This window comes from Copidosoma floridanum, unplaced genomic scaffold (assembly GCF_036245765.1).
Source record: "Copidosoma floridanum isolate Cflo_tuat_1 unplaced genomic scaffold, Cflo_Japanese_pri ptg000007l, whole genome shotgun sequence".
Taxonomy (NCBI): domain Eukaryota; kingdom Metazoa; phylum Arthropoda; class Insecta; order Hymenoptera; family Encyrtidae; genus Copidosoma; species Copidosoma floridanum.
Window position 1 is genome coordinate 6,784,033 of NW_028321884.1, and position 14,144 is coordinate 6,798,176.

General features: G+C 36.4%; 1 protein-coding gene across 1 annotated transcript in view; it reads right to left on the reverse strand.

Annotated features, from left to right (window-relative positions):
• The window catches only part of LOC106641433 (uncharacterized), a 34,914-nt gene extending 27,145 nt beyond the window's left edge, over nucleotides 1-7,769 (reverse strand). The window contains exon 1 of the mRNA XM_089588906.1: nucleotides 7,556-7,769. Coding sequence (XP_089445032.1) covers nucleotides 7,556-7,619 — 64 coding nt within the window. The 5' untranslated portion in view covers nucleotides 7,620-7,769. The remainder of the gene's footprint in view (nucleotides 1-7,555) is intronic.
• Nucleotides 7,770-14,144: the final 6,375 nt, after the last annotated feature.

Below are 14,144 nucleotides of genomic sequence, written 5' to 3' on the forward strand. Positions count from 1 at the left end.
GAAGACGCCACGTTTGCTATCTTAGCTCATCGTACGTTAATATTACACATGCATATTCATATAAGAAAAATCAGAGCAGGGAGTAAAAGCTCGATGAATCCCTAGAATTCGATATGGATGGATCCGTACTAATTGCATTAATAAAATTTAATCGGCAGCTTTTGAGCTGATCCCACCCGTCCGAGATAGAATTCCTCGTCCCACAACGATATCCTTCAAACTCGGCGTGCTCGACCAACTTGGCCTTTGCTTGGCCCCCATCGATGGAGAGGTCGAAAAATCCTTTATCCTCCCAAAACTAGTCCTGGAACCGATGGGTGGGTGTGCGTAACTAAATCAGCCGAACACGAAAGTTTTAGGAGAAGAAGACGGTGGTGGAAGACGAAGCCAGTGCTGCTGTTCCCAAGTTTTAAGGTTTTCAAGCACTGCTAGACGAGACTACCTGCGTGACTGGACGATTAATTGAGCGGCACAATCAGGTTTCCAGCTGCTACGGCTTCTTTTTTCTCTCTGTCCCCATCTTCTCTGAATTTGGTTCGCTAATTATTTGTTGGATTGATTTTGTTAATATTATCATGTGTTCCGTGATTTATATTTTCTCAGGTTAACAGTCCCGAAAATTAAAAATTTTTTGACACTACGATTTTTGACCATCTGAAGGTTTTTATTACAAATTCTTTACCATTTTTCTTTTACAAATTATAACACTTTCGAAAATCTTTTGTTATGAATATCATACTTTTTTGCAACTTTAAATTTTTATTTTCTTTTACACTTTGACAATCTTTTTATTTACATATTCTTTTTTCCTCGAATCATTTTTGTTGCATAAAGTTTTTATAATTGATTACAATTACATCAAGAATTTTTTTCACAAACATATGGTCAGCGAGGACAATCTAGCTGTAAACTTGAAGGTATAGACCCAAAGACTGAGTTTTGAGTTTAAAAAACTTTAACTTAGCGATCGAATAGAGCAGTGAATATAGAGATGAAGAAAAAACGACGGTCTCAGATAGGTATATCAGAATGAATTCCCTAACAACAAAAACTGATGTGTCTCAGTTTTTAAAATGGTAGTGTAAAAAAATTCTAATAACAAACACATAAATTATAGTGGTCATGGAACCAAAACTGGAATTCATTTTTTATCCAGACTGTGGCTCGTCAGACTCAGGGCATTAATATTTAGCGTTAGAAAATATTCCCTCGGTCTGCCTGTGTGTCAGTTTCATTGGCAATGTCGGTAGTATGTACAAATATGTACGTTCGTCCACTCTTAACTGCGTAGAATTCCAAAGCTTTCGTCTCGCCTTCGTTAGAGAAAACGACTGCATAATTTTGCCAACTTCCCCAGTGGATACGCTATTCGGACCGAATGTTCAGTTAGGACGTGTGTGCACGGAATTTCAAAGCTATGTACTCGGCCAAACGTTTTCAACCGAATTTTCAAACTTTCCATTAGAGATGGCAGGATTTTCAATCAAGTTTTGTTGAATTGAAAATTTGAGGGAAGGTGTTACAAAATATTTCTTAAGGGCATCTGCTGATTTATCTTGCCAAAAAAAACACTCTTCTATTCATAACTGTAAATAAAAAAGTTCAGGAAAAAAAGCCCAAAATCGTGTGCACTTTGTTAAGATGAGATGAAAATTGAACCTTGTCACCTTGCTAGTTCTTGCACTGAAAAACATTTTTATGAAAATTCTGTAGTTAAATAGTTCTTGCAGTTAAAGGTTATAATAGTATGTCTAAAAAATTTTTGTTGCATCAGATGATACTTTAATGATGTATATGTAAAACCTTATGTTATGCCAAATTAGGAATTATTTAAACCTCTCTATCATAGGCAAGCTAATTATGTAAGCTTATTTTTTATCAGAAATCATGTTGTCAAAGTACACATAAGCATGCTTTTTCAGCTGGTGTGGAGAAAAATAAATAATCAACAATAAATTAATGGAAATATAAGTTCACAAACCCCCAAAGATTCGACTTACATAAAATAAAAGAGAGAAGTGGTGTGCACTTCTAAAAGTTACAACAATACTAGTGGACCATACGTACATGTAAGTACATACGAGAGAGTAGTAACAAAGTAAAATCAACAGAAATCAAGGAATGAAAAATGGATAAACTCAAATACGAGAAAATTCACATGTATGCACGTGTCTGAATGTCAATTCTAACATATGTTTGCAAAGATACGTAGTATAGAGGAAACATAGGGTATACCCCTCTGTTTAAATATTTAACGAGACATACGTGGACTCTACTCACGCTCCAAGAATCCCACTTCATGAATTTTGTCTCACTTTCCGTCCCTTCTATTTTGGGCTCCACGATTCCCTCTTCAATATTTCACTTGTTTTCTTTTGAGCTCAACCATAGTACATTACTGCTACATTCGGAAAAATCAAATTTTAATAACTTGAAAATATCTTCTATTCAAGTAATTATATATTATCACCCTCGAAAAATCAACTGATGATTCAATGCTCAACTAATTCGCTTACCGATATGTTTTTTCATTACTTAGATGCTTCCTGCTACCAGTTTCTATGATTATTTAACATCCATCACCGTCATCCCAAGAATATTTGCATCATGTTTATATGTCGCAAAACAAAACACATTTTTATCGGGTATGAAATGCAATGGTAGTGGATTCGGGTAAATATATGCTCTGGGAGCACAAAACTGTAGACCAGCGTTACGTATGACATATTTATTTGCATGTTTTAACTCACGTAAGGCAAACGGTTCTTCTATTTTTCCAACACGTATGGGTATGTTTGTAAGTACCAATGCGTAAAACAGAAATCGATCGCAAAACACCTCACTACAATAACGTGATGCAAGAAAATTTTCCTGCTGCTCCGAGTTTCAATTCCATTGTCCATTTTCACTGTTTCGCTTCGCTCTCGTTGTATTCATAACGCTCGGTATAATCGAAGCACGTCTGCGTAAAAATTGTGGGAAGCCCAAGCGAGCGAGAGGACATCGATTTTCCGGCTCACGAAGTCTCCATGTGCTATGGGAAGAACGATTCGAATGTACGTCACACGTGGATGCGTACAAGTTTTCGCGTCAACGTGTGTATACAGTGCAAGCTCTCAACTGATCGTCGGCCCTAATTTACTGATCTACGAGCATATGTAGCTACAACTCTGTTGAAATCGAATTGAGAGTTATCTTTACTATCGATTTATGCCCATTACACTCGCAAGGTCTCTTGAATAATATTTTTTCACGCTATGCTAAACTTAGAGAATTATTTTTTATTTTTTCATTCATTTTTTTTAGTTCCCAAAAATCAAACTGACTGATGTCTTCAAAGTAATTTTAATAGAGATACCGATTCTCAGTTCAGTAGTGGGATCTCATTATATCAATTGATACATCGCATTACATTATCATTGGGTAATCAACTAAACTAGCTACAGTTGGGCCGAAAAATATTTCATCGACAGACTGACAGTATTAAACAGATTTTATCGGCTCATGGTCTCTAAATGCCACCAGCAAATACGCAACAGGAAATATTCATTCAAATGTATAATTCACTTGCTGAAAGAGAGTCAGGTCAAATAAATAACGGCATTTCACTAAAATAGATGTACGTATCTTCTCGCATTTGAGCCTAGTATCCCTACTGTTTATTAAAGCTGTATATAATTTATTTCAAAGCACATAAACGTTTTTAGGCGCGTTGGATCATATTACAACAATGGAGCATAAGCTCATAAATTACGTTTATGTAAACTCCATAGAGCTTTAACTTTTCAGAATCTTTGTTTGGAGTTGGAAATTTTTTATATGAGATGCATGAACGAGTAAACAAGAAGGAGAGTAGTTGTACGGAAACAAAAGGATGAGCAGAGAACAATACGATTTCGATAATCTGGTCGTGATTGTGATTTCGCGGTCATTGTAGTAATAATAACTTAATGTCAGTTTCTATTTCGCATCCACTGAACAGGTAGAAAAACGTAGAAACTTCTGTTGGAAGAAACGAACGAAAGAATAAAAAAGAACAAAGTACACAGATAAAATAATGCTAGAGGTTGCAGATAAATGTATCACCCCGAAATTGAGTTTGATTCTCAGCCTCGGCTCTCCACTCCTTTATCTAAGCCTCGGCTTCTCTAAAAAGCGTTTTCTCCTTTTTAACTTTTGTATGCACCTTCTCCGACTCTCCTCTCTTTCTCTCGCCCTCCCTCTCTATTTATCAAGCCCCGGCTTGTGCATGCCCAACCGATCTCGCGTGTCCCAGCGAAATTTACTTGCCCTTGATGTGCTTTCTCTTTTGCCCCTCCACGCCTCGATCTCGATAGACTCTATAATTATCCCATTTTATCTTCATCAACCGAGAGTGGTCAGAGCCTGTGTATGTGTGTGCACGTGTAGGGCAAGTACATAGCCCTCCCTCAGTGTTAGCAAGCGGTTAAATTGCTGCTGCATTTTCATCGATGTGTACGTACATGTACCTTGCAGACGCTATTTATAATTCTTTTCCTCTTGTTTTTTGTGTACCCCACACATACATGTTAGACGAGTTAAAAAGATACGAATAGCAGCTGCTACCACTGTTTGCTGAAAATATGTATCGACTTTTTGCTTGGCCCCACTGTTTCTTCATTAGAGTAGATAAAAAATAAAACTCTGCTGATGTACACCACTAATTAAGCGGTTAATTGTGTTGGTTGGGTCCAGGTGCGCGATATTTTTGTGCATGTAAATACATTTTCATTTCCGCTGGACTTTTTTCTTTTTCGCTTTCGCTTGGCAAAAAATCTCCAACAAACACAAAAGTTATCAATGCTTCATTTGAGCCTTTTATGAGGTAATTTTAGTACACCAAACTTTAGTTTTAATTAAAATAAATAAGCTAAGCTGGTGTAAAATGAACGCAGATTTATATGCGAAATTAATGCTCAAACAAATTTTGCAATTAAAAATCAGTTATTTTCTCTCCTCCCACTGTCCGATATAAAATCACTTGATTATTTTCAGAGCTTTAACGTAACATCATGATTTGAACGAACTTCAATTAAAAGTAGTACTTAATTTGACTCTCAAAGGATTTCAATCGAGCATTAATCATCTTTTAATTTTTACTTTCCTAACTAGTAGTAAGAGTCGTCGAATAGTCAAACAGATGCTTATAAGAACTTACTACCATTTTGTATCATTTTGAAATTATTTTTCAAACTAGTAGTATAAGTCATTGTTGGTCAGACAAACGCTACATATATGAGTTCTTTGCTGTTTTAGACCATTTTAAACTTTTTTTTTCTAGAAACTACTTCATAGTAGTACGACCTTTTGTACAGTCAGAAAGACGATACTTATGTGCTTGCTATAATTTTATACTACTTTTAGCTTTTTTCTAACTAGTAGTACGACTCACCGTATGATTAAATAAATGTCACATCCGAGATTTCTACGATTTCTTATCGTTTTGAACAATTTTTAAAACTAGTGGTATGACTTGACGTATTGTCAGACATGTGCTAAATCAGCACTTCCTACAGTCTTAAATAATTTTTCAATGAAATTATTTCTCAATCTAGTCGTAGAATTCGTTGTAAAATTGATAGACTCCTTACATACACTTACTAAAATCGTATACTTATTTTTAATGAGCTTCTTTTCAACTAGTAGTATGGCTCGTGTTATAGTCAGACGAACACTTTAATAATACTTAAATTTTTTTAATGGTTGTTTGGTTATATTTTTGTGTGCATTGGACTCGAAATTTCTCATAGAAACGAGAATCTCGGTGCATCAGCCTACCCCACATGTATGCACATGAAGCTGAATTTGCATTTTCAAATGACATGAGATATTTCTTCTTCACTTTTTTATTTTTAGTGACGCGTTCTTTGCTTCAAAGACAACGAACACGATCCCTGGTCCTCGTGGCTTTTCTACACTATGAGCTTTCATGCCTTTCTTATCCAGCGATACTGGGCCCTTTATACACAAATTTCTGCTCTTTGAGCCATAAATTTCTTTACATAACATTATGCACAACAATTTTTTGGGTTTATGTAAAAATCATTGCAGCAATTTTGGGAACGTTTTGATAGTCATGCTTTTGATGTAATATTAATATTTACAATAAATAGTCGATTTAAATTTCGGAGAGTTTGCAACAAAAGCTAAAAAAAGAAATTTTCAAGAAATATCTTAAGAAGAAGAAAAAAAACACCTAGAAGACTCTTATTTCTTATCTCCATATTATGGCATCAGCCAATATTTTCCACCTTCTGCATTCCCCGAAGATCAACCTCTATATATTTCTATTATTTGCTCCATCCTTCGCATACAACTGAAAATATATACTCATCTACTACCAAGCACCAGTGCTCGTTCCTTTTTTTTTTGTCTTATGTCTTATCATATTCGTCGCATTTTTCTATGCTTTTCCTTTTAGCTTTATCCCACATCTCTTGCGGATTTTCTTTCCAACACTTTCTCAAATATACACACTCCGAAGAAATACGATTTTTCTCCATCAGCTTTATAATAACTCCTCTATCTACATTTTCACAGTAATGTCAACAATAAATCATTGATTTCAGTGACTTTCTTTTAACCCCCGTGCAACAAACTTTCCACCTCCTTCTGGCAGTTTTCTTTTCTCATTTCTAGCGTTTACCTTAACACATGCATACACACACTCACCGTACAGCCATGATTTTTTTTTTCGATCAATAATTAGTCGACGGATTGCAACTGGTTTTCTTAGTTTATATTTCGAGGAATATATTGAGAAAATAATTTCTCTGCTTATCATCTAAACGGCATTATAAACATTTATGCAAGCAGAGATTCTGAAGAGGCTTACATCCTTTGCGAGTGACAAGCGTGAGAGTAGCATAATATTTTCAAAGAAATTTCATTCAAACTACCTTGAATGATTAAATTATTTTTCAATGTTGTAATTTTTCTTATTTTTTAATGAATGGTAAACAATGGCAGAAAAAACGTATTATCACGAAGGTTAAAGGAATCCATGGATTGCAGAAATATTTAGTAACGAAATGAGACTGTTTTTTATGAATTTTTACACTTTTTTTATTTTAATCTCGAAACTATTCGAAAAAAAAAAAATAATAACTTAACAAAACAAGTTAGAATCTTATTAAAGTTAAAAAATGTATTGAAGCCCTAAAACCACATAGAAGCAGTTTTTAATTCCAATCAACTCTCACCCACTCGTTTACTGAGTTATGTGAAAAATATGAAAGCCTTAACTCTAATTGACTTTCATTGCACGCATTCGTAATTATGAAATTTTTTAGTGATACAAAAAGATGGAAAAATATTAATTTCAAAATCATCGTACTAAAGAAATTATTCTGACGTAGATATATTTTGTATGCTCTTAAGGTTAAATTTAAAATAAGCTCGCAAGCTCCTCATTAGATCCGCATAAATGTTTTGACTGTAAATATTTTCAGACTGTCTCCATAATGAGAGCACAGAGCAACTTGTAAAAGAAAAAAAAAAAAAAAAGCTGACAAAAACGAACAGGAGGTGTTACCTGGTTGCCGTAACAGTAGCAGAAATAGCAGGAGCGTTGACAGCGATATAGGTGAGGAGTCCATGGCTCGATAACTCGTGTGCCTCTGATTATTATTATCGTGGCTCTAAGCTCGAGCGTATGTTGTATTCCGTCTCTTCCTCCGACACTTGCCAATGGCTTCTCTCTGCAGCTTCGCACGTGTGTCTGTCGCTTCGTTATCACCGAGAAGTGACGCCGCGTCTGAAACAAAATGAATACGCGATATTATTTTGATGAATGCCAGACAAAGTGATATGGGGCTCTTACTCGTCAATTATTACTCATCACGCACGAACGCGTCTTAATTTCGTATTTTCAGCCCGACGGATTGATACGATATTCCTTTGTCACAGCCTTCAGTGTAATTAATCAAGGCTACGTTTATCCCTTTATGAAATGTGGCAGACACTTTTATTTTAGCTCTTTATTGACAACCACTTAAATCAATAAAAAAGGTTTAATACAACAATTTAACAAAGTACAAACTTATGTTGTCTATTTTTTAATTATAAACCCGGTTTTTTAGTGCGAGAGTCCTAGAACACACCAGTTAAATTTCCATTTACAATTTTTAAAAATGGTTTCTTCAAATTTCTTACATTGTTCGAAGCAAAAAAAGCCATTAAAACAATGAGCGATTCCATACAAAAAAGGACGCTCCAATAACTCTACACTCGACAGCTGTACACATCTACGACAGAGACGAGACGTGACGTCGAAACTGTGAAAAGAACTAGCCTACGCCATTATACCCTAAAGTCTATAAGCACACACAGGTACACACACCCACTCATACTCTCGCGCTAAAGGCACTGCAAAATTGTCTATCTAGCCGAGTGGGTGCGAAAGTTTTCGCGCAGATGGTGTAAAACTACGCCCGCATATATGCGGCACGTATACGTGTTGTGTCACTGTCAATTAAGTGCACAGGAATGGTCAGAACGCTACGCTCACACGAAACTTGCCAACGACTTTCTCTTGGTAATCGAGAGCTTGACAGTTATGAAAGAGCCGGCGTGTCTCTCTCGATTTCTCACAATTCATACACCTACTTGACTCACGCCACCAATGGATGACGGCTCTGGTATCCAGTATCGCGGCAAGATTTTTTCATATAAAGTTGGATTACTTTCAAAAGTTGCGACTTTTTTTGACGAATGTATAATATTATGTTTCTTTGATCAACATTTCCAAAAGATTATGGTCTCAAACGTCATTCGTGTCAACGTCATGCTTGAAATTTTTTTTTTCAATTTTAGAGCTTATGAAGTTTCCACCGATAAATGTTACTCTGCTCTCGAGAGCAAGCGTCGACCTAAAATTAATATAAGAGTTATACTTTGACGTAATACTCGTAATGACTCATATAGTAAAACGTTGACTTTGATGTGGTGGTGCATCGAGGACGCAAATTACTTTTCCTCTTGGACTGTAAAATATGCCCATACATGATTTTTTTTCATATTCTCGATGTTTTTTTTTTTTTTTTTGCCTTTTACACGTAAATTACAGTAGTTTTTATTGAATGTTTTTATCATGATATGCAAGAAAAATTTAATTAAATCGATTATTAAATTTTTTTTTGTGAAAAAAATCTTTGATAATTTAATTAGTTTTTACTTTTTACTTACGAACTCATGCTACCCTATTCCATAAAAACTAATACTTTCACGTGTGCTTATTTTAAGTTTGAACAAGAGTCGTAGTTGCACGTAAAAAAATGTTCTCGCTATCCATCCGTGCAATGCCAATGAAAACTGCTCGTGTCAACAAAATTAGAACCTCAACTCGTACACTCGAGGAGTCGAAAGCAGCAGCAGCAGAACTGAATTCCAAAGCTGTGATGAAGCGTGACAAGGGGGCCGCGCTCAACTGGTTACTGAATCATTTGCAAATGGAATAATTCCATCGCGTGCCACGAGACGCGCGACGAAGCTCCGTAATTATTCCAACTGCAGACAGGAAGAGAAACGATATCGAGTCTCGTAGCTGTTTGTAGTGTGACTGCGAGGCGCTCGATCAAGTGGAATCGTCGAAAATGATTATTCAAAACGTCCCCCTCATTCACCCTCCCATCCTTTTCCAACTTTGGCTCTCGACAATGGACACAACAAGTGTAACGATTTACGAGGTCAAAGGTGCCTCTACCCACCCCACGTCTATCCCCATCCCCTTTGATGTGTTTACCTGCACCCTATGCATACCAGCACAGCAATGAAATTGAATATGCATACCCTCCCACTGGCAGGGATCAAGAGGACTCTCACGTGCATATTAACGGGCATTGTCGCACTGAGCCGATGCTCCTTGATTTGTTTAACTAAATAGAATAGAAATTACCTGACTTTTTTTCCTCTCCAGTTTCACCAAGAAACGTGACAAAATAGAAGGAAAGACGAAGGCATATATGTGTTAACACACTTGGATGTGGAAAGGTGCTATTAAAAGGATGTAGGTACATGGGATCTGCTTTTGAGACAGAAATAGCGTTGAACGTAATTAAGAAAGCGTATCCCTGTTTTTCTCTCATTTGGCCCAATATTCTGCAGCAGTAAAGTCTTTCCCGCTGTTTCATTTTTGTTTAATATGGCGGAGCGCAGAATAATGGTTTCGCGTAAATTTGCGCAGCGCTTGATTAACTTAAACAAGTCTTTTGAATAATGGATCGTCGCTTCCTCTTTCGTGCACACGCAGGTATGTACATCTGGCTTTTTCTGAGAGCGCCCGCCCCGTCGCTCGAGCATTAAAGCGCCATTCAAACTTTGCTTGCAAAACGCGTTTATTAAAACCGAGAGAATATTAATAATCGAGTCGTAATTTTCTTCTTTCTATTTTCCTTTCTTTTCAATCTCCTGTTTATTCATAACTAAAAACGGAAATGGGAATCTTTAAATTTCAATTTCCGCTGCAAGTAATAATATTTATTCAACTTGGCAAAAAAGACACTAGCGATAAGTATTATTTGCATATTTTACATTTCTTAGAAAATTGGAAAAATAATCGCAGTATGAAGAATATGGGGCTAGTGAAAATTATTATGCAAATTCAGTGATTTTTGTGTAATAAGATTCATCACGAATGCCAGTATGTTCTCAGTTTCTTCAGAAAACTATTGTTTTTTTACTAAAAAATTTCACTTAGACGCTTGCTGACAATGTCACTCAAAAATCACTGCCTTAAAATTCACAATATTGTTTCGAATCACTGTACGTACTTAACCATGAGCCAAACAATGCTTAGAACTGATGTTGCATTTATTAAAAAAAAAAAAAAAGAAACAAATTGGTTGTATTATGATTACATAATATTTACTTTCTGTAGAAAAATGGTAGAAGCTAAAGAACATGATGTAAAAAAATGTCCAATGATTCTCTCTCTACTTTTTTTCTTTTTTTCTTGAAGTTTCTCCATACTCGCTTCTCCCTGAGAAAGAATAAAAGAAGTCAAGCCAAGAACAAAAATGTGCATATCGATAGCTCCATTTGTGATTTTATGTACACTTACCCACTGACTCCGCCGTCCCTTTTTCTATTCCCAAGCAAAGCCACGAAAGCTTATTTATTCGATTTATATCAGTAACTCAATTATTGTAGCTCGTGACTAATTAGCTTTTCCAGCAGTTAATTATGATGTTAAATTTTTTATTCATCATCAACATTTACTACATATTCTAAAATAAACAAGTGTTTGCACAAGTTCTGACGTAATTTGAGTAACTTTGTATTTTAAAATGAACTCTCAATTACAATTTTGTTGAAATTTATTTTAAAGAGATTAAATTAATTTGACCAATCATTTTCTACACGTCGATGTCACTGAGTAACCTTTTGTAAGGAAGTTTGATCATTTAGCTTCCAGCCTATACAAAACAAAATAATTAACGAGCAAAATTTGTACACGTACGTATCCAACAGAACCGTGTTCACGACCCACGAACTTGAAAATCATTTTTTTGCTGTTTGGTTACGTAATATAACGTTTATTATTAGAGAGTTTCCGACATCATGGGTCGTCCACGTGGTTCCGTCGGGTGTACAGTGTACAGCTATTACGAATTTAATTCAATCCCTTTTCAGTTTGTGCAGGCAAAAGTTAACTTGAGCTGGGACGCAACGCGGAAATTAAATTTTGACGCACGCTTTCGGTGGATTAAAAATATTTTTCTCACCTTCACCGCTTGATTTTGGGTTCTCAGGCGGACAAAAAGTATACAAAACTCTTTCAAAGAGGCTTATTTACGAACCTCCTGAAGGCCCTCGCATTCGACTCGTGCCGTAAACCTCTCGGTTCGAAAATCGAAGCCTTTGCAAACTCGTACGGAATATACTATTGTCCTGATAGAGTCTATGATTTGATAGCTCCACAACCATGTGAAAATGAATTTTAATTAAAAAGATGATTTAATGACTTGATCACATTAAATTAATTATGAGTTTTTAAAATATTTTATGCAGCGCCTCATCGATTCAGAACTATTAAACTTTTCGTTGTTTTGCGTAGCAAGTTCTCTACGTGGTTTTGTAAGTAATTAATTTTTCACGAAGCCGCGATTGTAAACTATTGATTTTCATAACAAATTTTACATACACTTTTTTCACACTAGAGAAACTCAATCTTTGGCATTCAAATCCAAACTGGATTTCTGCAACCTCCCACACGTTGAGTTGTCTCCAAGCACTTTTTTCTATTCAGTGGCTCTCTTGTACCTCTCTATCTTCGTTTTTCACACTCATTGCATTTTTCCCGTAACGTTCTACTTTTCACCTTACAAATTCCATGCACAATCGAGACATCAAACTATTTTTCGAAGGAAAAAAACATCATCAATCAACCAACAATTGCAACGACTCGCAGCCAAAGACTGGCACATAAGCACAGCACCGGTGAAAATCCAAATACATCGAAATAAGCAATAAACCACAAATGTCAACAAAGACAATCGGTAATCGTGCACTGGGCCATCACTGGCAGCCAGCCAACGTCCACAACAGGGTAACAACAGAATATGACCAGAATAGCCGTTAATACACGTGCGCGTCTCGTGAGGGACGAATGCCGACTATCGTAAAAGTCGAGTACACACGAGATTCCCGCCTTGGCTAGTTCAGCGGCAACACCTGAGCGCACGCGCGTCGTACCGCACTATATACAACGCACCTTCTCTCCACTACTCTTTATACTGAATTGGTTTTGCGTTGGCGTTCAAGCGCGCACGACGGAGATACTAACACCACCAGCCACCCCAGCCCACAATAGAGGCTATAGCTTTCAAATTTCTCGGCTGGGGCACGTCCCTGTGACTCTCGCTCTCTCTTATGTACTAAACGCAGACGAGGGGTTCTTTGCTCGAGCGCTTCCACATATAGCTGACATGTGCGACTAAATTAATTGCTAAAGGTGTTGATGCAGTGATAATGTCTAGTGGATATTTTTATAGTAACACTTATTTTTAGAAAAAAATCATACCATAAAAAGTTCACTTGTGCACTGTCTAATTGACAAAATAAATTTTTTCAACAGTTAAAGTATCAGTGATAAGTTAATGTTTATATGATTAACTCGGACCACACCCGTTTAGACGTTTATCCAAAACTATCTACATTCAAACGGTAACTAATACACAAGTAGATGAATGGGATGCACTAGCGTCGTATGGTGTTGCACGAAAACGCAATCAAAGTAATTGCGCCTGAATCACGCTCCTACGTGAGCGACAATTTGGTAAATCGCGTGCCACTTACGAGAAACTGGAATAGGAGAGAAAGGGAATCTAAGGCACGACGTGATCAGGGCCACACATATAATCACAATTTTCCGTCGCGAGCGCGAAAGGTACTGTAGAGCTACACTGGGGACCCTTTCGTGTATCCGAGCGAGATAGGCATCGTCTCACCCTCGCGGTCTCGAGAACAATAAACTCGAGCGTTATCTGGCTCTCATTCATCGCGAGACTGAGTTTATTATACGAGCGCTTTTCGGTTGCTGGCTTATACTCCATCATTTGGTCTGACTAAACGTGGACTTTCACTACTGCTGCCGCTGTTGCTTATCCAAGATAAGCATCGAGTGGACCTTACACAGTTTGCTAAATGGAGGGTGTTTCAGAGGAACATCAATTTTATTTAACAAACCATTATTTTAAGTTCTGCTTCTAAATCAACTAGAGAGACAATATTTTTTTTGTACTGCAATTCTATCGTATAGGCGTTGAAGAGCTCAGAAATTGAATTGTTGGAGCACTCAGTACATTTTTTTTCTTTTTTAACCGATATTTGATCGTTTGGTGAATCCATGATATCCATTGGTAAGTGAAAACCGAATCCAAACAATTCAAGTTTTAATTCATTCGTTTTTAAATAAATGGAAATTGTAGTTTAATTAAATTTTGAAACAGTACTTCGCTTATTCGTTATAAATCGAATTTTTCCGATAATTTGAACATTCAGCAATCATCGCTTTTATCAAACATAAAAATCACCATTATTATTTACCCACATGAGAGAGCGAGTTTTTCGGGATTTTCGAGTTTGCTAAATGATTGAAAGCCTCACTTTTTATTTCTATGAAA